This window comes from Talpa europaea, assembly GCF_964194135.1.
Source record: "Talpa europaea genome assembly, chromosome: 8".
Lineage (NCBI taxonomy): Eukaryota > Metazoa > Chordata > Mammalia > Eulipotyphla > Talpidae > Talpa > Talpa europaea.
In genome coordinates, this window is record NC_140075.1 from 51622885 (window position 1) to 51641645 (window position 18761).

An 18761-nucleotide genomic window follows, 5' to 3' on the forward strand; every position below is an offset into this window, starting at 1 on the left:
ACACCTCCCATACTGTATATACCATATCCGCAGCAAAGAAAATAATAAGAACACTATTATCACATCCTCCAAGGGTGCCAGTGCTTGCTACTTTAAATTCTGCCAATCTTTACAATAATCCCATGTGGAAAACAACTCTACAGAAGGGCAGGAGGGAAAGGAGATGGGGGAGGAGGAGGACAGAGACACATGACTGAAAAATACCTTCCTTTTTACAAAAATTTTCAAAACAGGGTCTCCCTGGTGGTACAGGAGTTAAAGTCTCAGTGCTATCAAGCTATCATCAGCCACTACAGCGTGAGTTCGATCCCTGGCCAGGGCGCTAACCCACATGGTGCAGCAGACCTCCCCTATCTCAACAGCCGCTCCTTTCCTCTCAGCTGTCTATTTCAGTAGATGTGCCTGTTCTTCTCCCCACTGTGTTTCCGGTGAATCCTCTCACTCCCCCCCCCCTCCCCCGGATTCTTGTATGCATAAATAAATAAAAATAAATCTTAAAAAATTCAAAACAGCTTTACTCACTAAAACAGAGTAAACAAACTGCTATACTATTATTGGAAAGGAAAAATATTTCCTTTACTTTCAGATTCATAATTGGGCCTTGTGAATTTAACAAAATACAGCCTGGCAAGACTGCTTTTTATTCACATATTTAAGTGGGAGTTCGCAAAATGTGACTGGAAGAGGTGGTTAAAAAATTAAAGAAAAAAATTAAAAAGTTGACAAGAATTTGTAGCAAATATATTATTCAGACATAGGAAGTGGTGGAAAAGGAAACTTACGAGGAAACAAATGAAAAATGTTTTACTTCTGATAGTCTTTGCCAGAGCTTTGCAGTCCCAGTTAACAATTACCATAGCGTAAATAGTTTCATGTTTGTTGAAAATAATGAAAAAATGGTTAGAATTTCCAACACAAATTTACTAAATACCAACCTAATCTTTCTACTGCCATTGGTAGCTAACTTCATATGGAGACCTATTAAATATAAAAAATCTCTACTTTTTACTTATAATTTTCTCTACTCCACCTGTTTTCTCTATCCTATGTTCTAGTTTCAGGCCATATAACCTGGATAACTGCAACAGTTAAGCTTTGGTGTCCCTGTCTCTAGTCTTGTGCTTCTCAAATAAAACTTTCAAAGTATTTACAAGAATTTATCTATAAAATCTACATACATACCACTTAACTACAAAAATTTTTCATTGGACCCCCACATCATAACACCTGTATTCATTTATGCAAGATATAGTCTACCCTTGTCTGGGATTCTTGTCTGCCAGCCTTATGATTCCCTATTTTCTTAACTTATGCCTTATATGGTCTCTAGGACCATTGACTTCTGCCTTCTCATACATACTATAGTGCCGTCTGCATCAAGACCTTTCTCATGTGGCCTCTTGCCTAGAGTATACTGGATAATATGTGGTCATTAGTTAAGACGAGTTTAGGTGTCATCTCTTCTGGGAAGCCCTCACTGACCACTACCTTTCATTGGGGCTCCCAGAATACCCTATGTTGGCTTATTTTGTTTTAGAGTTATTTTCTTATATAATTTCCTTGAGGCTCAGGACTATGTCTTATTTAATTCTGTATCCTTAGTTCTTGCCACAATGCCTGGCACACCAGAATGTAATGTATTTTTGTTGACTGGTTAGATCAGGTTTCTTGACTCCTAATTCAGTGCTAATTCTAATTGATGTAAATTGTTCAAAGAAAGGACTCTTCTGCAACACTGATTATCCTACTAATGAAAAAATGTTTGCTGTCAACACACTGTTCTATAATAAAATAAGAAAAATGCCCAAGAAATCATCTCTGTGATTTCAGAGTAAGCAAAAGTTGGATAAATGAACTTTTACAGTGACCATTCTTTCATTATGGAGCTTTAGTTTCAAACTCTGTTCCACATGTTAAAAGAAAAACAATAAACTGTTTCTTATCTTTCATTTGTCTAAAAGCTTCAGAGGGAAAACACATTTTTTTCTATATTTAGAGAAGTGCTTAGAATTATTATAGCTACTTCAGTAAAAATTAAATATTTCCATAATTCATAGTTCTACAAGGCTTTTTTTTTCCTACTAAGACAGAACACTTTAATAGGCTATCTAAAAGGGGGAGATAAATTTTCAGGTAGTTCTTGCAGTGTGCATTAGGCTTTTTTGTTACCCAAAAACAAAAAAAGGGCCTCCCTGGTGGTAAAAGGGGTTAAGCACAGCACTCTGAAGCTATCCGCAGCCACTGCAGCAAAAATTCGATCCCCAGCAGGACAGGGAGCTACACAGATGGTGCAGCAGACCTCTCTTGTCTCACCTGCTGTTCCCCCCCGCAGTGTATTTCAGTCAGTCTACCTGTTCTGTTCCCCACACAGTGTCTGGTGAATCCTCCTAACCCCCGCACCTCTGGCCTGTACCCCAGTTCTTTTTTTTTTTTAAAAGATTTATTTATTTATTTATTTATTTATTTATTTATTTATTTATTTATTTATTTATACAAGCACTGGGTACAGTCAGAAGTGCGGGAGGGTAAGAGAATTTACCAGAGCCAGAGCAGGGAGCAGAACAGGCAGACTGACGAAGTACACTGCTGAGGGGAGCAGCGAGCACGGCAGGAGAGGTCTGCGTGCCTTGTGGGACCCTCGCTGGCGGCCAGGGATCGAACTGGCGCTGCAGAGACTGCAGGCAGCTTCACAGCCCAGCACTCAACCTCTGCGCCACTGGGGAGGCCCTGTACCCCAGTTTTTATATGTATAAATAAATCTTAAAAAAATTTTTTTAATTAAATTTTTATTTTAGTAAGAATATATAGCTTGAGGAAAACTGGCAGTCTTATTTTAGGCTAAAAACCAATCATACCAAGAGATGCCACTGCCATGTTGTCTGAAAATAAACATCAAAGCAAGGCAGCATTATACAAATAGCACAGATGGTACATAATCAGTTATCATCTGTATTTTTTTAACTTTAATGATTAAACTTAAAATAGAAAGATGACCCAGTTTATTTCAATTTCAAAATGTTAAGCAAAAGCAAATAAATTTAAATAAGTTATTCATTACCATTGTGTACATAGGTGAGCCTCCTTTCTTCTCGGGTTACAATGTTGGATATCCAAATATCATTGCTATGTATGAAAGCAATCCAGTCTGGATCAGCAGGGCATAATTTTGGATCCATCCGAATGTTGGGACAACTGGTTTCCACTAAATTGGGCCGTAAAGGTTGTTGCTAGAAAAGTAAGGCAAGTATTTTAAGGCAAGTATCAGGTCTTCTCTCTCTCTCTCTCTCTCTCTCTCTCTCTCTCTCTCTCTCTCTCTCACACACACACACACACACCCTACCTCATTTGCTAGCACCCTTCCTATGTGAACAACACAATGTCAACTATGATAACTGCTCCTGAGAAAAACATTTTCATGTAAGGGAGAAAAACATTTTCATTTTTTTTTCTTTTACTATGAGTTAAAAACCTAAGGTCAATAGGAGAGGAAATAAAGACAATAACAACACTTCATGAATTTTGTTGCCCAAAGCTGTTTAATGGAGTAATTATTATTTGTTACTTTTATTAAAACATTTATGAAATGGGACCTCCCCTGGTGGTGCAGCGGTTGTGTGCTGGGCTGCGAGGCTGCCCACAGCCTCTGCAGCGCCAGTTCGATCCCCGGCTGCCAGCAAGGGTCCCACACGGTGCACAGACCTCTCCTGCCGTGCCCGCTGCTCCCCTCAGCAGTGTACTTAGTCAGTCTGCCTGTTCTGTACCCCGCTCTGGCTCTGGTGAATCCTCTCACCCTCCCACGCTTCTGACTGTACCCAGTGCTCATATAAATAAATAAATAAATAATTCTTTTTTAAAAAAAGATTAATTAATACTTCAAATTAAATTTATTAAAATAACTTGCTCATAAAAATCTAATGAAAGATAAGGCCATCAAAATTTTATCAAAAGAATTGCTCTAACAGCACATAAGGAATTGCCTATAATAAAATCAAATACTTAAGCAGCTCTCCTGCCTGCCTGAGTCTATGCAGGTGTCTCTCTTTCCTTAAAAAAAGGAAAAAATCAAGTAATGAAACCATTTAATAAGAAGAATTAAGCTTTCAAGACAACCTAAAATGGATTGCCCTTGACAATATTATCTTCCAAAATCCCTCCCCAGAGGCATATACAGAAAATGGACATTGATTACTATGCTATTACTGTACCTTTACAGTATCTTCCTACATTTTAGCATTTTAAAAATTCTATGTAATGTGACTGGAAAAGTCAAATTGGAAATTAATACCCCTATTTCTTATTTTATTTGACTACTAATTTCTTCCGTTGATGGGTAAACAGAAGTTTTTTGGTGTTTTTACTAATTACTTTTCTAATTAGGGCACAAATAACTTTTAGGACCCAGAAACAGATTTAACAAGTAGTAATACCAACTTACAGTAAATCCTTGTGGCCCTCCATCTTTTATGTGATAAATTCCACTACCGGCTTGGAATAGAAATGTTCCACTTCCTTGGTGATAATCATAAGAAGCAATTCCAACTGTTCCAATGCGTTTTCTTTCTCTTAATAGTTCCTCTTCTCGGGAATACATTCCATAGTCCAGTGTTGCCTAATGCAAAAGGAAAGAGAAGTCCACTCCTGTTTTCTGAAAGCTTCATTTGCTTTTTTTTTTTTTTTTTTTATAGAGGCATGTTTTATTTATTTATTTGTTTGTTTGTTTTGTTTATACATGCACTGGGTACAGTCAGAAGCGCGGGAGGGTGAGAGAATTCACCAGAGCCAGAGCGGGGAGCAGAGCAGGCAGAAGGACCGAAGCACACTGCTGAGGGGAGCAGCGGGCGGCAGGAGAGGTCTGCGCGCCATGTGGGACCCTCCTCCGGTGGCCGGGGAGCAGCCGGGGATCAAACCGGCGCCGCAGAGGCCGCGGGCAGCTTCGCAACCCAGCGCTCAACCGCTGCGCCACCGGGGAGGCCCAAGCTTCATTTGCTTTTAGCACTAAAATCCCAGCATCTCCAATAGTATCAAGTCTCCATTTTGCACGACCCCAAAATTTGTCAGCAACTTGAAGCAGATGAATTTTGGTAAGACTGCTGAATAATTTCTTAGTAAAAGGTCTCTAGATGATTACTGTATAATTTAGATAAGAATAAAGTCAATCAAGATCTTCTACAACCCAACTGTAATTCTGCAACCCTGCATTCAGTGAAGACAGACTTAGAAGTTCAGTGGTTTGAATCTAGGCTTTGATCCTTAACTAGAAGTCTGACTTTTGGTTAAGTAGCTTAATTTCTTCAAAAGTAATTTTTCTCATTTTCAAAATAATAAATCCAGCTTTATAAATAATAAAAATTCAGCTTTGTGGAGATTAACTTAGATAAAACCATGTAAAGTGCTTACTTAGTGCAATGACTGGCACAGAGTTAAGTTCTCAAATATCAGCTGTCTTTTTTACCTTTCCAATACATCTAATAATACTATCCTCTAATAAAATCCAACAACAGGTTGATCACTTATCTGACTGATGAGGATGAGGGGTTTCCCAAGCTAGAAATATCTGATGCATGTACAAAATTTAATAAGTAAAATAAATCTATCAAGTGCTAACAACAAAAAAAAATTACATCCACATATTCCCTAACTAAAAACTCTAATACTTTTAGAAAAGGAACATACAACATATCACTCTAAAATTAAGTCAGCAGGGCCTCCCTGGTGGCGCAGCAGTTGAGCGCTGGGTTGCGAAGCTGCCCACGGCCTCTGCAGCGCCCGTTTGATCCCCGGCTGCTCCCCGGCTGCTCCCCGGCCACTGGAGGAGGGTCCCACATGGCGCGCAGACCTCTCCTGCCGCCCACTGCTCCCCTCAGCAGTGTACTTCGGTCCTTCTGCCTGCTCTGCTCCCCACTCTGGCTCTTGTGAATTCTCTCACCCTCCCGCGCTTCTGACTGTACCCAATGCTTGTATAAATAAATAAATAAAATAAAATAAAAAATTAAGTCAGCACAATGAAAGTAAACATTTTTCAAGGATGGTAAATTCAGGCACATACTTGAAAACACAATATTAGATGAGGTTACAATGAGACAACCTTGGAATGTTGCTAAAAACCAATCTATTTTTTTTGGTTCACTCTATCACCTTTAAAATTTAATGTATAACTTGGGCCTCCCTGGTGGCATGGAGGGTTAAGACTCAACCTATGAAGCTGTCCACAGCCACGGCAGCACGAGCTCGATCCCCAGCCAGGGAGCTACCCATACGGCACAGCAGACCTCTCCTGCCTTGCCCGCTGCTCCCCTCAGCAGTGTATTCAGTCGATATGCCTGTTCTGTTCCCCACTTTGTCTCTGGTGAATACTTTTACCCCTCACACTTCTCGCCTGTGCCCCAGTTCTTGTATACATAAATAAATCTTTAAAAGAAGTTAATATATAATTAAACACTAACACACACATTTGTACATTTGTTTAGTAGAAAAAAATTACCATATTCAGTGAACATATCTGTGTTAATTCTGATATTTCTGGGGCCTCCCTGGTGGTTCAAGGCATTAAGTCTCAGTACTATGGAGCTATCAGCAGTCATTGCAGCATGAGTTCGATCTCTGGCGAGGGAGCTAACCCACATGGCACAGCAGATCTCTCCTGTCTCGCCTGTTGCTGTTCAGTACATCTGCCTGTTCTGCTCCCCACTCTGTCTCTGATGAATCCTTTCAACACCCCCACCTCCAACCCCTGCACCTCTGGCCTACACCCCAACTCTTGCATGCATAAATAAAAAATCTTTTAAAAAATTCTGATTTTTTCCTTTTTAAAAAGATTTATTTATGCATACAAGAACTGGGGTGTAGACCAGAGATGCTGGGGATCAAATTCATGTGACAGTGGCTGGCGATAGTTTGATAGAGCAGTCATTAACCCCTCAGCCACGAGGGAGGCCCCCTGCACTTAGTATGTTTGTACTCAGAAAACAGAAATTTCAGAGTTAAGAAATTGACTTTCACAAGAAAACTCCATGAACTTTGTGATTATAAAATGTGTTATTTGAAAGAATAGCCAGCAAAATAGTAAAAAGAATCCTGAAAAAAACCAACTGTGGGAAGGAAAGTGAACTTTACCAGATATTAAAATATTAGAACACAAATAACAAAATAAACAATAGTACATGAATAGAAAATCCAAACTAGAAAGCTGAATATAGAAATTTGTAAGAAAAAAAGGAGGAGGAGGGGCCTCACTGGTGGTGCAAGGGGTTAAGACACAGCATTATGAACATATCCACAGCCACTGCAGCATGAGTTCGATCCTGGGCCAGGGAGGTGACCCACACGGTGCAGCAGACCTCTCCTGTCTCGCCCACTGCTCCCTCAGCAGTGTATTTCAGTTAATCTGCCTGTTCTGTTCCCCAAACTGTCTCTGGTGAATCCTCTCACCCCACCACGGCTCTGGCCTGTACCCCAGTTCTTGTATGCATAAATAAATAAAAAATTTTAAAAAAGGAGGAATATGAATAGATGGGAACTTTAAAATCAGTGATTACTGGGCCTCCCCGGTGGTGCAGAGGGTTGAGCGCAGTGCTGTGAAGCTGTCCGCAGCCTCTGCAGCACCGGTTTGATTCCCAGCTGGCCAGGGAGATTCCCACATGGTGTGGCAGACCTCTCCTGTCACACCCACTGCTCCCCTCAACAGTGTATTTCGGTCCTTGCCTATTCTGCTCCCTGCTCTGTCTCAGGTGAATTGTCTCACCCTCCTCATAGCCTCTAGACTCTACCTCAGTACTTGTATAAATAAATAAATCTTGGGGGAAAAAAAATACCTTAAAAAATAAATAAATAAAATCAGTGATTACTGATTTAAATTTTAATTCATTTGCAATTACTGCCTAGTCACATTCAAAGATAACAATGGATCCACTTTTCATATATTCTCAATGGCTCAGAGATTCACAAGCTAAAAATGAAATCAACTTCCACTTCCAACAAAGATGGAGTAACAGGAATCAGATTTATCCTCCCATCTGAAACAACTGAAAAAAAAGGACAATAAAATGAAATAATGTTTTCAAGACACTGTATATCAGACAATAAAGGATCCATGAGAAATGGAAGTCAAATTAGTGAAGTATTGGGGCCTCCCTGGTAGTGCAAGGGGTTAAGATGTTGCACTGTGAAGCTCTCTGCAGCCAGTATAGCATGAGTTGGATCCCCGGCCAGGGAGGTGACCCACATGGTACAGCAGACCTCTCCTGTCTTGCCCGCTGCTCCCCTCAGCAGTGTATTTTAGTAGATATGCCTGTTCTGTTCCCCAATCTGTCCCTGGTGAATCCTCTCACCATTCCCCCACACTTTCGGTCTATACCCCAGTTCTTTTATGCATAAATAAATAAATCTTTAAAAAAAAAAACCAACTAGTTAAGTATCTGCAGTTGCCCCAGCCTTGAGAGATTCCAGACAGTGGCACATAGAGAGGGAAGCCAAGGTGTCAAAGAAATCACAAAATATTGGGCCTCCCCCGTGGCGCAGCGGTTGAGCGCTGGGTTGCGAGGCTGCCCGCGGCCTCTGCGGCGCCGGTTCGATCCCCAGCTGCTCCCCGGCCACCGGAGGAGGGTCCCACATGGCGCGCAGACCTCTCCTGCCGCCCGCTGCTCCCCTCAGCAGTGTCCTTCGGACCTTCTGCCTGCTCTGCTCCCCGTTCTGGCTCTGGTGAATTCTCTCACCCTCCCGCGCTTCTAACTGTACCCAGTGCTTGTATAAACAAAACAAATAAATAAAAAAATAACACATGCCTCTATAAAAAAAAAAAAAAAAAGAAATCACAAAATATTTTGAGACAAAAGAAAACATAATATATTAAAACTTCAGGGATACAGCAAAAGCAACGTTCAGAGGGAAATGTATATAACATTAGACACCTACATAAAAAAAAAAAAAAAGGGCCTCCCCGGTGGCGCAGCGGTTGAGTGCTGGGTTGCGAAGCTGCCGGCGACCTCTGCGGCGCCGGTTCGATCCCTGGCTGCTCCCCGGCCACCGGAGGAGGGTCCCACATGGCGTGCAGACCTCTCCTGCTGCCCGCTGCTCCCCTCAGCAGTGTACTTTGGTCCTTCTACCTGCTCTGCTCCCCACTCTGGTGAATTCTCTCACCCTCCCGCGCTTCTGACTGTACCCAGTGCATGTATAAAACAAAACAAACAAACAAATAAATAAATAAAAACATGCCTCTATAAAAAAAAAAAAATTAAAAAAAAAATCTCACATCAGTTTCCACCTTAAGATACTGGAAAAAAAGGGCAAACTCAACCCAAAGAAAACAGAATTAAGGTACTATTACTAATTAGACTAGGAAAAAGAAAAAAGGAAAAGAAAAATGAAACTCAACAAAACCAAAAGTGAGTTCTTTCAAAAGATTAACAAAATCGACAAATTTAGCAAGATGGGTCTTCAAAACAAAACGAAAGACTCAACTAAAATCAATGGGGCCTCCCTGGTGGCGCAGGGTTAAAGACAGCGCTATCAAGCTACTGCCAGCCACTACAGCACAAATTCGATGCCCTGCTGGCCAGGGAGCAACCCATACAGCGCAGCAGACCTTGCCTGACTCGCTCGCTGCTCCCCTCAGCAGTGTACTTCGGTCGATCTGCCTGTTCTGTTCCCCACTCTGTCTCTGGTGAATCTTCTCATCCCCCATACCTCTGGCCTGTACCCTAGCTCTTGTATGCATAATAAATAAATCTTTTAAAAAAAAAGGGTTATATTATATATATGTAAATTTATATAATTGCATGAACAACTGTATGCCAACAAATTTGATAATGTAGATGAACTGATTAAATTCTAAAAACACATGATCTATGAAAATTGACTCAAGAAGAAACAGAAAATCTAAATAGAACTATAACAAGTAAAGAGATTGAATTAGTGACCAAAAAACTTCCCAAAAAGAAAAACCCAGGGCTATATGACTTTACTCATGAATTCTACCATGTTTTGTTTGTTTGTTTTTAAATATTTATTTATTTATGCATACAAGAACTGGGGTGTGGGCCAGAGGTGCAGAGACAGGGTGGTGGTGAGAGGATTCATCAGAGACAGAGTGGGGAGCTAAACAAGCGAACTGACTAAAATACACTGCTGAGGGGAGCAGCGGGTGAGACAGGAGAGATCTGCTGAGCCATGTGGGCCATCTCCCTAGCCGGGGATTGAACTCATGTTGCAGTAGCTGCGGATTGCTTCACAGTGCTAATGGTTTAACCCCTAGTGCCACCAGGGAGGTCCCTAAACTGGACAGATTTAAATCATAGGACTTAAGATTATAAAGATGGCAATATACCCCAAACTGATCTAGAGATTCAATGGAATGCCTATCAAAGTTCCAATTGCTTTTTCTCCAAATATTATTGATAAGGTGGTACTAATATGGAATCACAAAACAATCTTGAAAAAGAATATTGAAAGACTCATTCAACTTCAAAAGTTAAAACAAAGCTACATCAATCAAGACATCATGGGGCCTCCCTGGTGGCGCAGGGGTTAAGATGAAACCTATGAAGAAATCCGCAGCCACTGCAGCACAAGTTCGATTCCCGGCCGGCCAGGGAGAAACCCACATGGTGGGACAGATCTCTCCTGTCTCACCCGCTGCTCCCCTCAGCAGTGTACTTTGGTCCGTCTGCCTGTTCTATTCCCCACGCTGTCTCTGGTGAATCCTCTCACCCCCCCGTGCATCTCTGACCTGTACCCCAATTCTTGTATAAAAAAAAAAAAAAAAAAAAAAAAAGACATCATGGTACTGGCATATGGACAGAAACATAGGCCAGTGGAGAAGAGAGAACCTAGAAACAAATCTATACATTTATGGTCAACTGATTTTCAAAGAGGCATTTTTTTTTTTAGAGATTTATTTATTTACTTATATAAGCACTGGGTACAGTCAAAAGCACGGGAGGGTGAGAGAATTCACCAGAGCCAGAGCGGGGAGCAGAACAGGCAGACTGACGAAGTACACTGCTGAAGGTAACAGCAGGCATGGCAGGAGAGGTCTGCGCACCATGTGGGACCCTCGCTGGCGGCCGGGGATTGAACTGGCACTGAAGAGGCTGCAGGCAGTCTCGCAGCCCAGCACTCGACCACTGCGCCACCAGGGGAGGCCCTCAATGAGGGCATTTTGATTATTCCACGTGGAAGGAATAACCTTACAACAGATGGTGCTCAGACAACTGGATTCCACATGTAAAAGTATTAATCTGGATCTAACATCATATACAGAAATTAATGCGAAGTGGATCAGTCATAAATGTAAGAACTAAAATTATAAAATGCAGAAAATGTAAATAAAAAATCTGTATAACATTGGATTAGCAAAAGCTTAGATATATGCCAAAAGTACAATCAGGGGGTCCTCCCTGGTGGCACAGGGGTTAAAGACAGCACTATCGCCAGCCACTGCAGCGAAAGTTCGATCCCCAGCCAGACAGGGAGCAACCCATATGGCCCAGCAGACTTCTTTTGCCTTGTCCACTGCTCCCCTCAGCAGTGTATTTCAGTAGATCTGCCTAGGCCAGCATAACTAAGCTCTGTCTCTGTCTTCACATGGCCTTCACCTTTGGTGTCTGTCTCAAGTTTTACTCTCTTTTTTCTAACAAAAATACCAGTCATGGGCCTCCCCCGGTGGTGCAGTTGGTTGAGCGCCATGGTATGAAGCTGTCTGCAGCCTCTGCAGCACCGGTTCAATCCCGGCCGGTGAGGGTCCCACATGGCGCAGCAGACCTCTTCTGTCTTGCCTACTGCTCCTCTCAGCAGTGTATTTCATCAGTCTGCTTGTTCTGTTCCCTGCTCTGTCTCTGGTGAATTCTCTCACTCTCCCGCACATCTGGCCTGTACCCTGGTTCTTGTACAAATATATAAATCGTAAAAAAAAAAAAAAAAAGAGTCATGGGGCCTCCCTGGCGGTGCACAGGGTTAAGTTTCAGTACTATCAAGCTATCGCCAGCCACTGCAACGTGAGTTCAATCCCCAGCCAGGGAGCTGACCCACATGGTGCAACTGACCTCTCCTGCTTCACCCACTGCTCCCCTAGCAGTGTATTTCAGTCAATACACCTGTTCGGCTCCCCACTCTGTCTCTGGTGGATCCTCAGCCCCCACATCTCTGTCCTGCATCCCAGCTCCTGTATGCATAAATAAATAAATCTTTAAAAACAAAAAGCCTCCAAAAACTCTAGTTGATCCACCAAATAGTTGTTGCACTGCAGTTTCCGTATACGAAACTTCAGCTCATAAACGAAGGACTGATAAGAAAATTAGTTTATAACTCCTAATAAACGAATGAATTTAGGCAATGATCAAAAAATACTAACATCACAAAACGAGAAATAAGGCTCTATATTTGAACATTAATGATATGACATAAAAATATATTTTGTTTAGATATGATAATGATACTGTGGTAATGTGCAAAAAGAGTTTGTTTCCTTTGGAGTTACATGCTGACATTATTTATGAATGAAATATATGGGATTTGCTTCAAAATAATCTGAGTAGTGTAGGTAGGAGTTGAAAGGGAGAATTGGAACAGTGGAACACTGATGGCCAAGATTTGATTATGTTAAAACTGGCACACGTTATTGTACTTTTATATATTTTGGAATTTTCCATTATAAAAATAAAAAAAAAGAACTTTGACGCATTAATTTACAAAGCATTCTAGTAGAAAACTACCATTATTTCAGTTCAATACACTGTTCTTAGAAAAAAGATTTTTTTTGTTTGAAAGTCACAAGTCAGGCCTCACTGGTGGCATAGGGATTAAGTCTCAGTGCTTATCATGCTATCATCACTGCAGTCTGAGTTCGAGCCCAGGCCAAGAAGGTGATCCACATGGCGCAGCAGACCTCTCCTGTCTCACCCCCTACTGCCCTCAGCAGTGTATTTCAGTCGATCCACCTGTTTAGCTCCCCACTCTGTCTTTAGTGAATCCTCTCACCCCCACACCTCTGGCCTACACCTCAGTTCTTCTACACAAAAACAAATAAATAAATAAATCTTAAAAATAAATAAATAAATAAACTCTACCTGAAAAAGATCCAAAAGAGGCTTCCAAGATAGCATTAAGACTGCTGCTTTGTTGATGGTTTTGGGAATTTCAGAATAAAACAGTGTATTTTCTCTGTTCTCACCAGACATAGCTGTAAGAAAACAAAATCAATTTTTATTATTTTAAAAAACTGTATTTCAATGAATAACTATAAGAAAGTGAAAATCAAAATCAACAAAAAACTATGAACCAGAGACACTTTTAGGGGGGCGGGGGCGGGAGGGGAGGGATTGGGGTCAGAATGGGGGGGCTGCAATTGTATGGGGAATATAACAATAAAATCTATTATAAAAAAAAAAAGAGAGAGAAAAAAAAACTGTATTTCATAACAATCATAATAGTAAGGATAATACCTGCTATATACTGTAAAGTATGCAATTGCACTCTATGTGATCTATAATTATGCCTAACAAGTAGACATGAAACTTCCTTCACTAAAACCCAAGCTTCATAGAAAAATGCTCAGCTTTCATTTTGATATTTAGATTTTAGTCCCTCTCAAAACAAACATAAGAACAAGTGTAATTCATAGGTTTTTTTTTTTTTAAGGAATGTCGTTAAGTTTCTTCGAAATTGGCAACATAGTCATGAGATTTCAAGTTTCATGCTTTGAGACAAGTTCATATTTCTAAACTCCTTTTTCTGAATCATTTAAAGTATTTACTTAGAAAAACATATAGGGCTAACTGAATTCTGGTTTTTCTTCATTATAAATGTTGTATATATGTGACCATAAATAAGGTCTTTGGCATTTCAAGAGAAAGTATGCCATATTAAAACAACACAGAATCTGAGATCTGATTTGCTGCAAGTTTCTATCCTTTGTTGGGGAAAGCTATATGAAAGAGGTCTATACTTATTAGAAGCCAGGTCTGTTCTGCAAAATCTTTGAATAACTGTATGGGAAGGGCACAGAAGTATAAAATAGTTCCAGGCAAAAGAGAAGTAACAGGGCCTCCCGGGTGGCGGAAGGGATTAAGTCTCAGCACTGTGAAGCTAACTGCAGCCACTGCAACATGAGTTTGATCCCCGGCCAGGGAGCTAACCCACATGGTGTAGAAGACCTCTCCTTTCTCACCTGCTGCTCCCCTCAGCAGTGTATTTCAGTAGATCCACCTGTTCTGGTGGATCCCCACTCTGTCTCTGGTGAATCCTCTTATCCCCTACATCCCAGTTCTTGTATGAATATAAGAACTGGGGTATTAATACAAGAACTGGGGTATAGGCCAGAGGTGTGTGGGGTGGGGGTGAGAGGATTCACCAGAGACAGAATGGGGAACAGAACAGGCAAACTGACTGAAATACACCTCTGAGGGGAGAAGTGGGCAAGACAGGAGAGGCCTGCTGTGCCATAAGGGTAGTTCTCTGGCTGCCTGGGATCTAACTCATGCTGCGGAGAGCTTCACAATGCTGTGCTTAACCCCCTGCGCCACCAGGGAGGCCCTAAAAATAAGTAAATCTTTAAAAAGAAAATGTGTGGGGCCTCCCCGGTGGCGCAGCGGTTGAGCACTGGGTTGCGAAGCTGCCCTCAGCCTCTGCAGCGCCAGTTCGATCCCCGGCTGCTCCCCGGCCACCAGAAGAGGGTCCCACATGGCGCGCAGACCTCTCCTGCCGCCCGCTGCTCCCCTCAGCAGTGTGCTTCGGTCTCTCTGCCTGCTCTGCTCCCCGCTCTGGCTCTGGTGAATTCTCTCACCCTCCCGCGCTTCTGACTGCACCCAGTACTTGTATAAATAAATAAAAAAAATAAATAAATTAATTAAAAAAAAAAAAAAGAAAATGTGAACTTATACAAAGAATCTAAATATATACATGTATATGTTATATACATATAAAAATATCTCTAAATACTAGAGATATTTAGAAAACATTATAAGGACAATAAATAAATATAAACGTACAAACACAAATGAAACAGTTTAGAGATGGAGAGGAAACTTATTTTTTAAAAGTTAATGAACAAAAAGTATATCAGTGGTCTCATTAACTTTGGATAGACCTTAAATCTGGTCTCTATGCTTAAGAAGCGTAAGCACAAGAAGATGCCAAACCAGTCTTGGTCTAAAAAAATGAAAGCAGCAGGTGTTGAGAGCAAGAACAAACTAATGGTTTTATTATTGTTTATGATCCTAATCTGATCGATTCTAAGGTAAGGCATTTTGATAAGGAGAAAGTAATTTCTGGCCTCACTGACTTTGAAACTAAGAGTATGATCAATTGACAAGTTGTTTTATAGATACGATGCAAATTTTTTTCAATAAACACACTGTAAATATAAGTAAAGCTAAAGTCAATGGGATAAGTCCAAATTAAAACAGCACCAAAACATAAGTTGTTTAAGTCAACATTTTTTTCTTTAATGAAAATCACTAATTCCATTTATTTACCAAAATGTTTGAATTAAGAACACATTTCAGGGCCTCCCCGGTGGCGCAGCGGTTGAGCGCTGGGTTGCGAAGCTGCCCGCGGCCTCTGCGGCGCCGGTTCGATCCCCGGCTGCTCCCCGGCCACCCGAGGAGGGTCCCACATGGCGCGCAGACCTCTCCTGCCGCCCGCTGCTCCCCTCAGCAGTGTACTTCGGTCCTTCTGCCTGCTCTGCTCCCCGCTCTGGCTCTGGTGAATTCTCTCACCCTCCCGCGCTTCTGACTATACCCAGTGCATGTATAAACAAAACAAACAAACAAACCAGCAAACAAATAAATAAAGCATGCCTCTATTAAAAAAAAAAAAAAAAAAGAAGACATTTCATCTTAGAAAATATGACTTCATACTCACCAAGGTAATAGATCCTGTCTGAATGAGGCCCATCTGGGTCATTCCTCTTCACAAACATAAAATCATGTGGTGCCTTTGCCATCATGTAGCCATGATATTTTCTGGTATCAGCAAGCAGCTTTTTCAGCTGACTCCAGGAATACCGCTCGACATAAAATGGCTCCAATTTAGGCCGATCCTGTGATTCAATATGCTCCTCACATTCTGCAGTTTCAAAGATCTCAACGCCCAGCTGCTCTGTTTCCATTGCTGCTGCCATGTTGCATTTTCCTAGAAAAACAAGGCGCAGGAAGTTATTCACAAGCCTGTCTTCTCTTACATTACTTAGAATGACAGTCTGATAGCTTCCCTCACCCCCACCCCTCCAAAAAAAAGAAAAAAATGCTTTTCAGCAGTTGCAATATAAGCTAATAAGAAAAGCAATAGCTCCCCCTTCTCTGTTTTCACTTTAAAAATGAGATTTAAAAAAAATTGAGGTCATGTCTATTTCACAGTGACTATAAATCCCTTTGGGAACTTTTATAAAAGGCTCTCCTTAGGTATCTCTTGCCAAAATTCCTTTTTACTTTCCCACACTGGAAGGAAACAGGCCATATGCCAGTTGGCTGTTATGCTCCATCCAAGAGCATGTCAATAGTGAAGCGAAATGTGCCAAGGGAGTTCAGCCATTTTTTGCACTTAAAAAAGTAGCACATTTGATAAACCTGGTCTTCTTCAGCTAACAGAAATAATCTCATAGACAGTATACTTGTAGTAACCTTCCTCCGGCAATTAACCAAGACAATATAAACACTGTTTCCTTTTAAACGGAACTCCAAACAAGACTTAGCTAGCTGGCACATTTTTGCCTTGCTTAGACATCACTGTTAATGATCATTTGTGGTAACTATACAGTAATTTGTGACTATTAATAACAATTATACAACTTTTACTCTCAGAATTAAACGAAAAAAAGAAAGATACTATCTTCAAGAAGTTTTACTTACTGTAGTTAATACAGAAAGCATTTAATGTTTCTACTATCAACACCTGATAAAAATCTGAACCTAATTTACCAGTTCAACACCAAAAGAGCATTTCATCTACTAATGTTTCTTTTCATATTAAAATCCAGAAGAGGAGGTGTTTTTCTTTTATCTACTGCAATATTTAATCGGGGCAAAGTGTAAGGAAAATAACAAAGTGTAATCATAAACCATTCTGTCATATTCTCATATATATTATTTATGACAGCTACCAAAAAGAAACAACATACAAAAAATTCTAGGGCTACCTGTACTTTCTGAACTAATAAACATCAAAAAAAACGGTTTTGGGAAATAAACTAGATTGTGTTTATGTAGCCAGTTTCAAAACAACAATCTAATACTGGCTACTTGGCTATACATTTATATATCTTTTTTTAAAACTCAATGTTGCAGGTCAACATTAGTTCATGGTTAGATGTATCAACTACAGAGAAAAATTAACAGATTTGGGCTATGAATCAGTCCATCCATTCGGTGTGCTTTATGGCATGCAAAATGAACTGAACTATGTGGACAAGAGATTGTGGTTTTTTTTTTTCATGCTATAGTGAACTACACTGTTTTCAATGTAACAAAAAGTAGCCAGAAAACTCTTTAGACAGTTACATCAGGTATACAAGTTATATCATTACAACTGGGCATTTCTCTCCAATGATTAAAAATCCAAACAGCTCAGCAGAAAGGTTATTAGCTCATGTGGTGTTCAGCATAGTGATATTAGGTGGAAATATATGATAGTTGTATTTTTTGGCCATTTAAAAGGTAGTGGCAGCAGCTCATCCTGCCCACTGTGTCTATGCAAGTGTACTTTACTTTTCTGTCCCTTTTCCGAATAAACCTGTTCTTTAAATATAAAAATAATAATAATAAAAGCTAGCGGAGGTATACTTTCTATCAAATATCACTGGATCTATTTTTAATTTTATATCTAACAGAGAGGGAACAAGTGAGAGAAGTTAACAAATGAGGCTCATTTTTCTCAACTCCTCTTGTAAAATTTGGAAGTACATCTTCAAACTACTGCTCACAAGCATGGGGTTAAGTTAAGCTCAGACATTCCATGCCTCACTGCCCAGCTTCTTGAAATGTCATTAACTTGACACCTCTCCTATGTAAAAGTTACTTATCTTGCACTGATACAAAATTATCGGGCATTCCTAAATCTTATTAGGTCCTTAGACTATTTCTGTCTCTACACACAAAGACTTTACAGTTCAACTGACACTCTACTACTCTGTATGTTTATGGTGAGTGTATATCTTGCCTATTACTAGGATAGACGTGATATTACAAAATATTAGTAATTTACACAAATGTGTAGCTAAATGATTTCCAAATCTCTCTAACACCATACATACAAATATTCTTAAAATTGTGACCAGAGTTTTCTGATTTCAAAAATTAGAAACAGGATCAGCCCACATTCTCAGCACAGTACATATACTTCACTGCCCCACCTACCTCTTCACTTAAAGACCTTTCCTGGGTGCCTACCTGACTGTATTTTCATCTGCTCAGATCTCTTCCACATTCAAAGAGATCTTTTTGCAATTGACTCAACTTCAAGCATAGATCCCTCTGCTCATTCTGCCTCTTCTCACAGGAGTCTTTCCTTTTCTCACCATCCAATCCTACTCACCAGGATAGTGAAATAAGATATAAGGTTGTTGATCAGTATTAAAATTGATCACTGCCCAAAAGATTAAATCTAAGAAGTTTCAAATAGTACTTAAGAAGATACATACTTTCTGGTGTAACATACAATGCCTGACTTATTTTGTGCCAGCATTTAGAGACTAAAATTCTAAAATTACTTCACAAAGGTGTAGCCCAGTTGTCAAAGGGATATCCTAACTGTAAACCATCACATCTAGCCAT

General features: G+C 40.4%; 1 protein-coding gene across 3 annotated transcripts in view; it reads right to left on the minus strand.

Moving 5' to 3' along the window:
- The window catches only part of DPP8 (dipeptidyl peptidase 8), a gene marked incomplete at both ends in the record, with an annotated part of 50362 nt that extends 31948 nt beyond the window's left edge, over positions 1 to 18414 (minus strand). For 2 of the 3 annotated variants that reach the window (XM_084239814.1, XM_084239813.1), the window contains 5 exons: positions 3059 to 3227; positions 4436 to 4609; positions 13062 to 13174; positions 15856 to 16125; positions 18378 to 18414. In XM_084239814.1, the coding sequence (XP_084095940.1) occupies positions 3059 to 3227; positions 4436 to 4609; positions 13062 to 13174; positions 15856 to 16125; positions 18378 to 18414 (763 nt within the window). Of the gene's footprint in view, positions 1 to 3058; positions 3228 to 4435; positions 4610 to 13061; positions 13175 to 15855; positions 16199 to 18377 lie in introns of those variants that run through there. The other variant, XM_084239815.1, reaches the window with a different exon arrangement.
- Between the last annotated feature and the right edge of the window lie 347 nt (positions 18415 to 18761).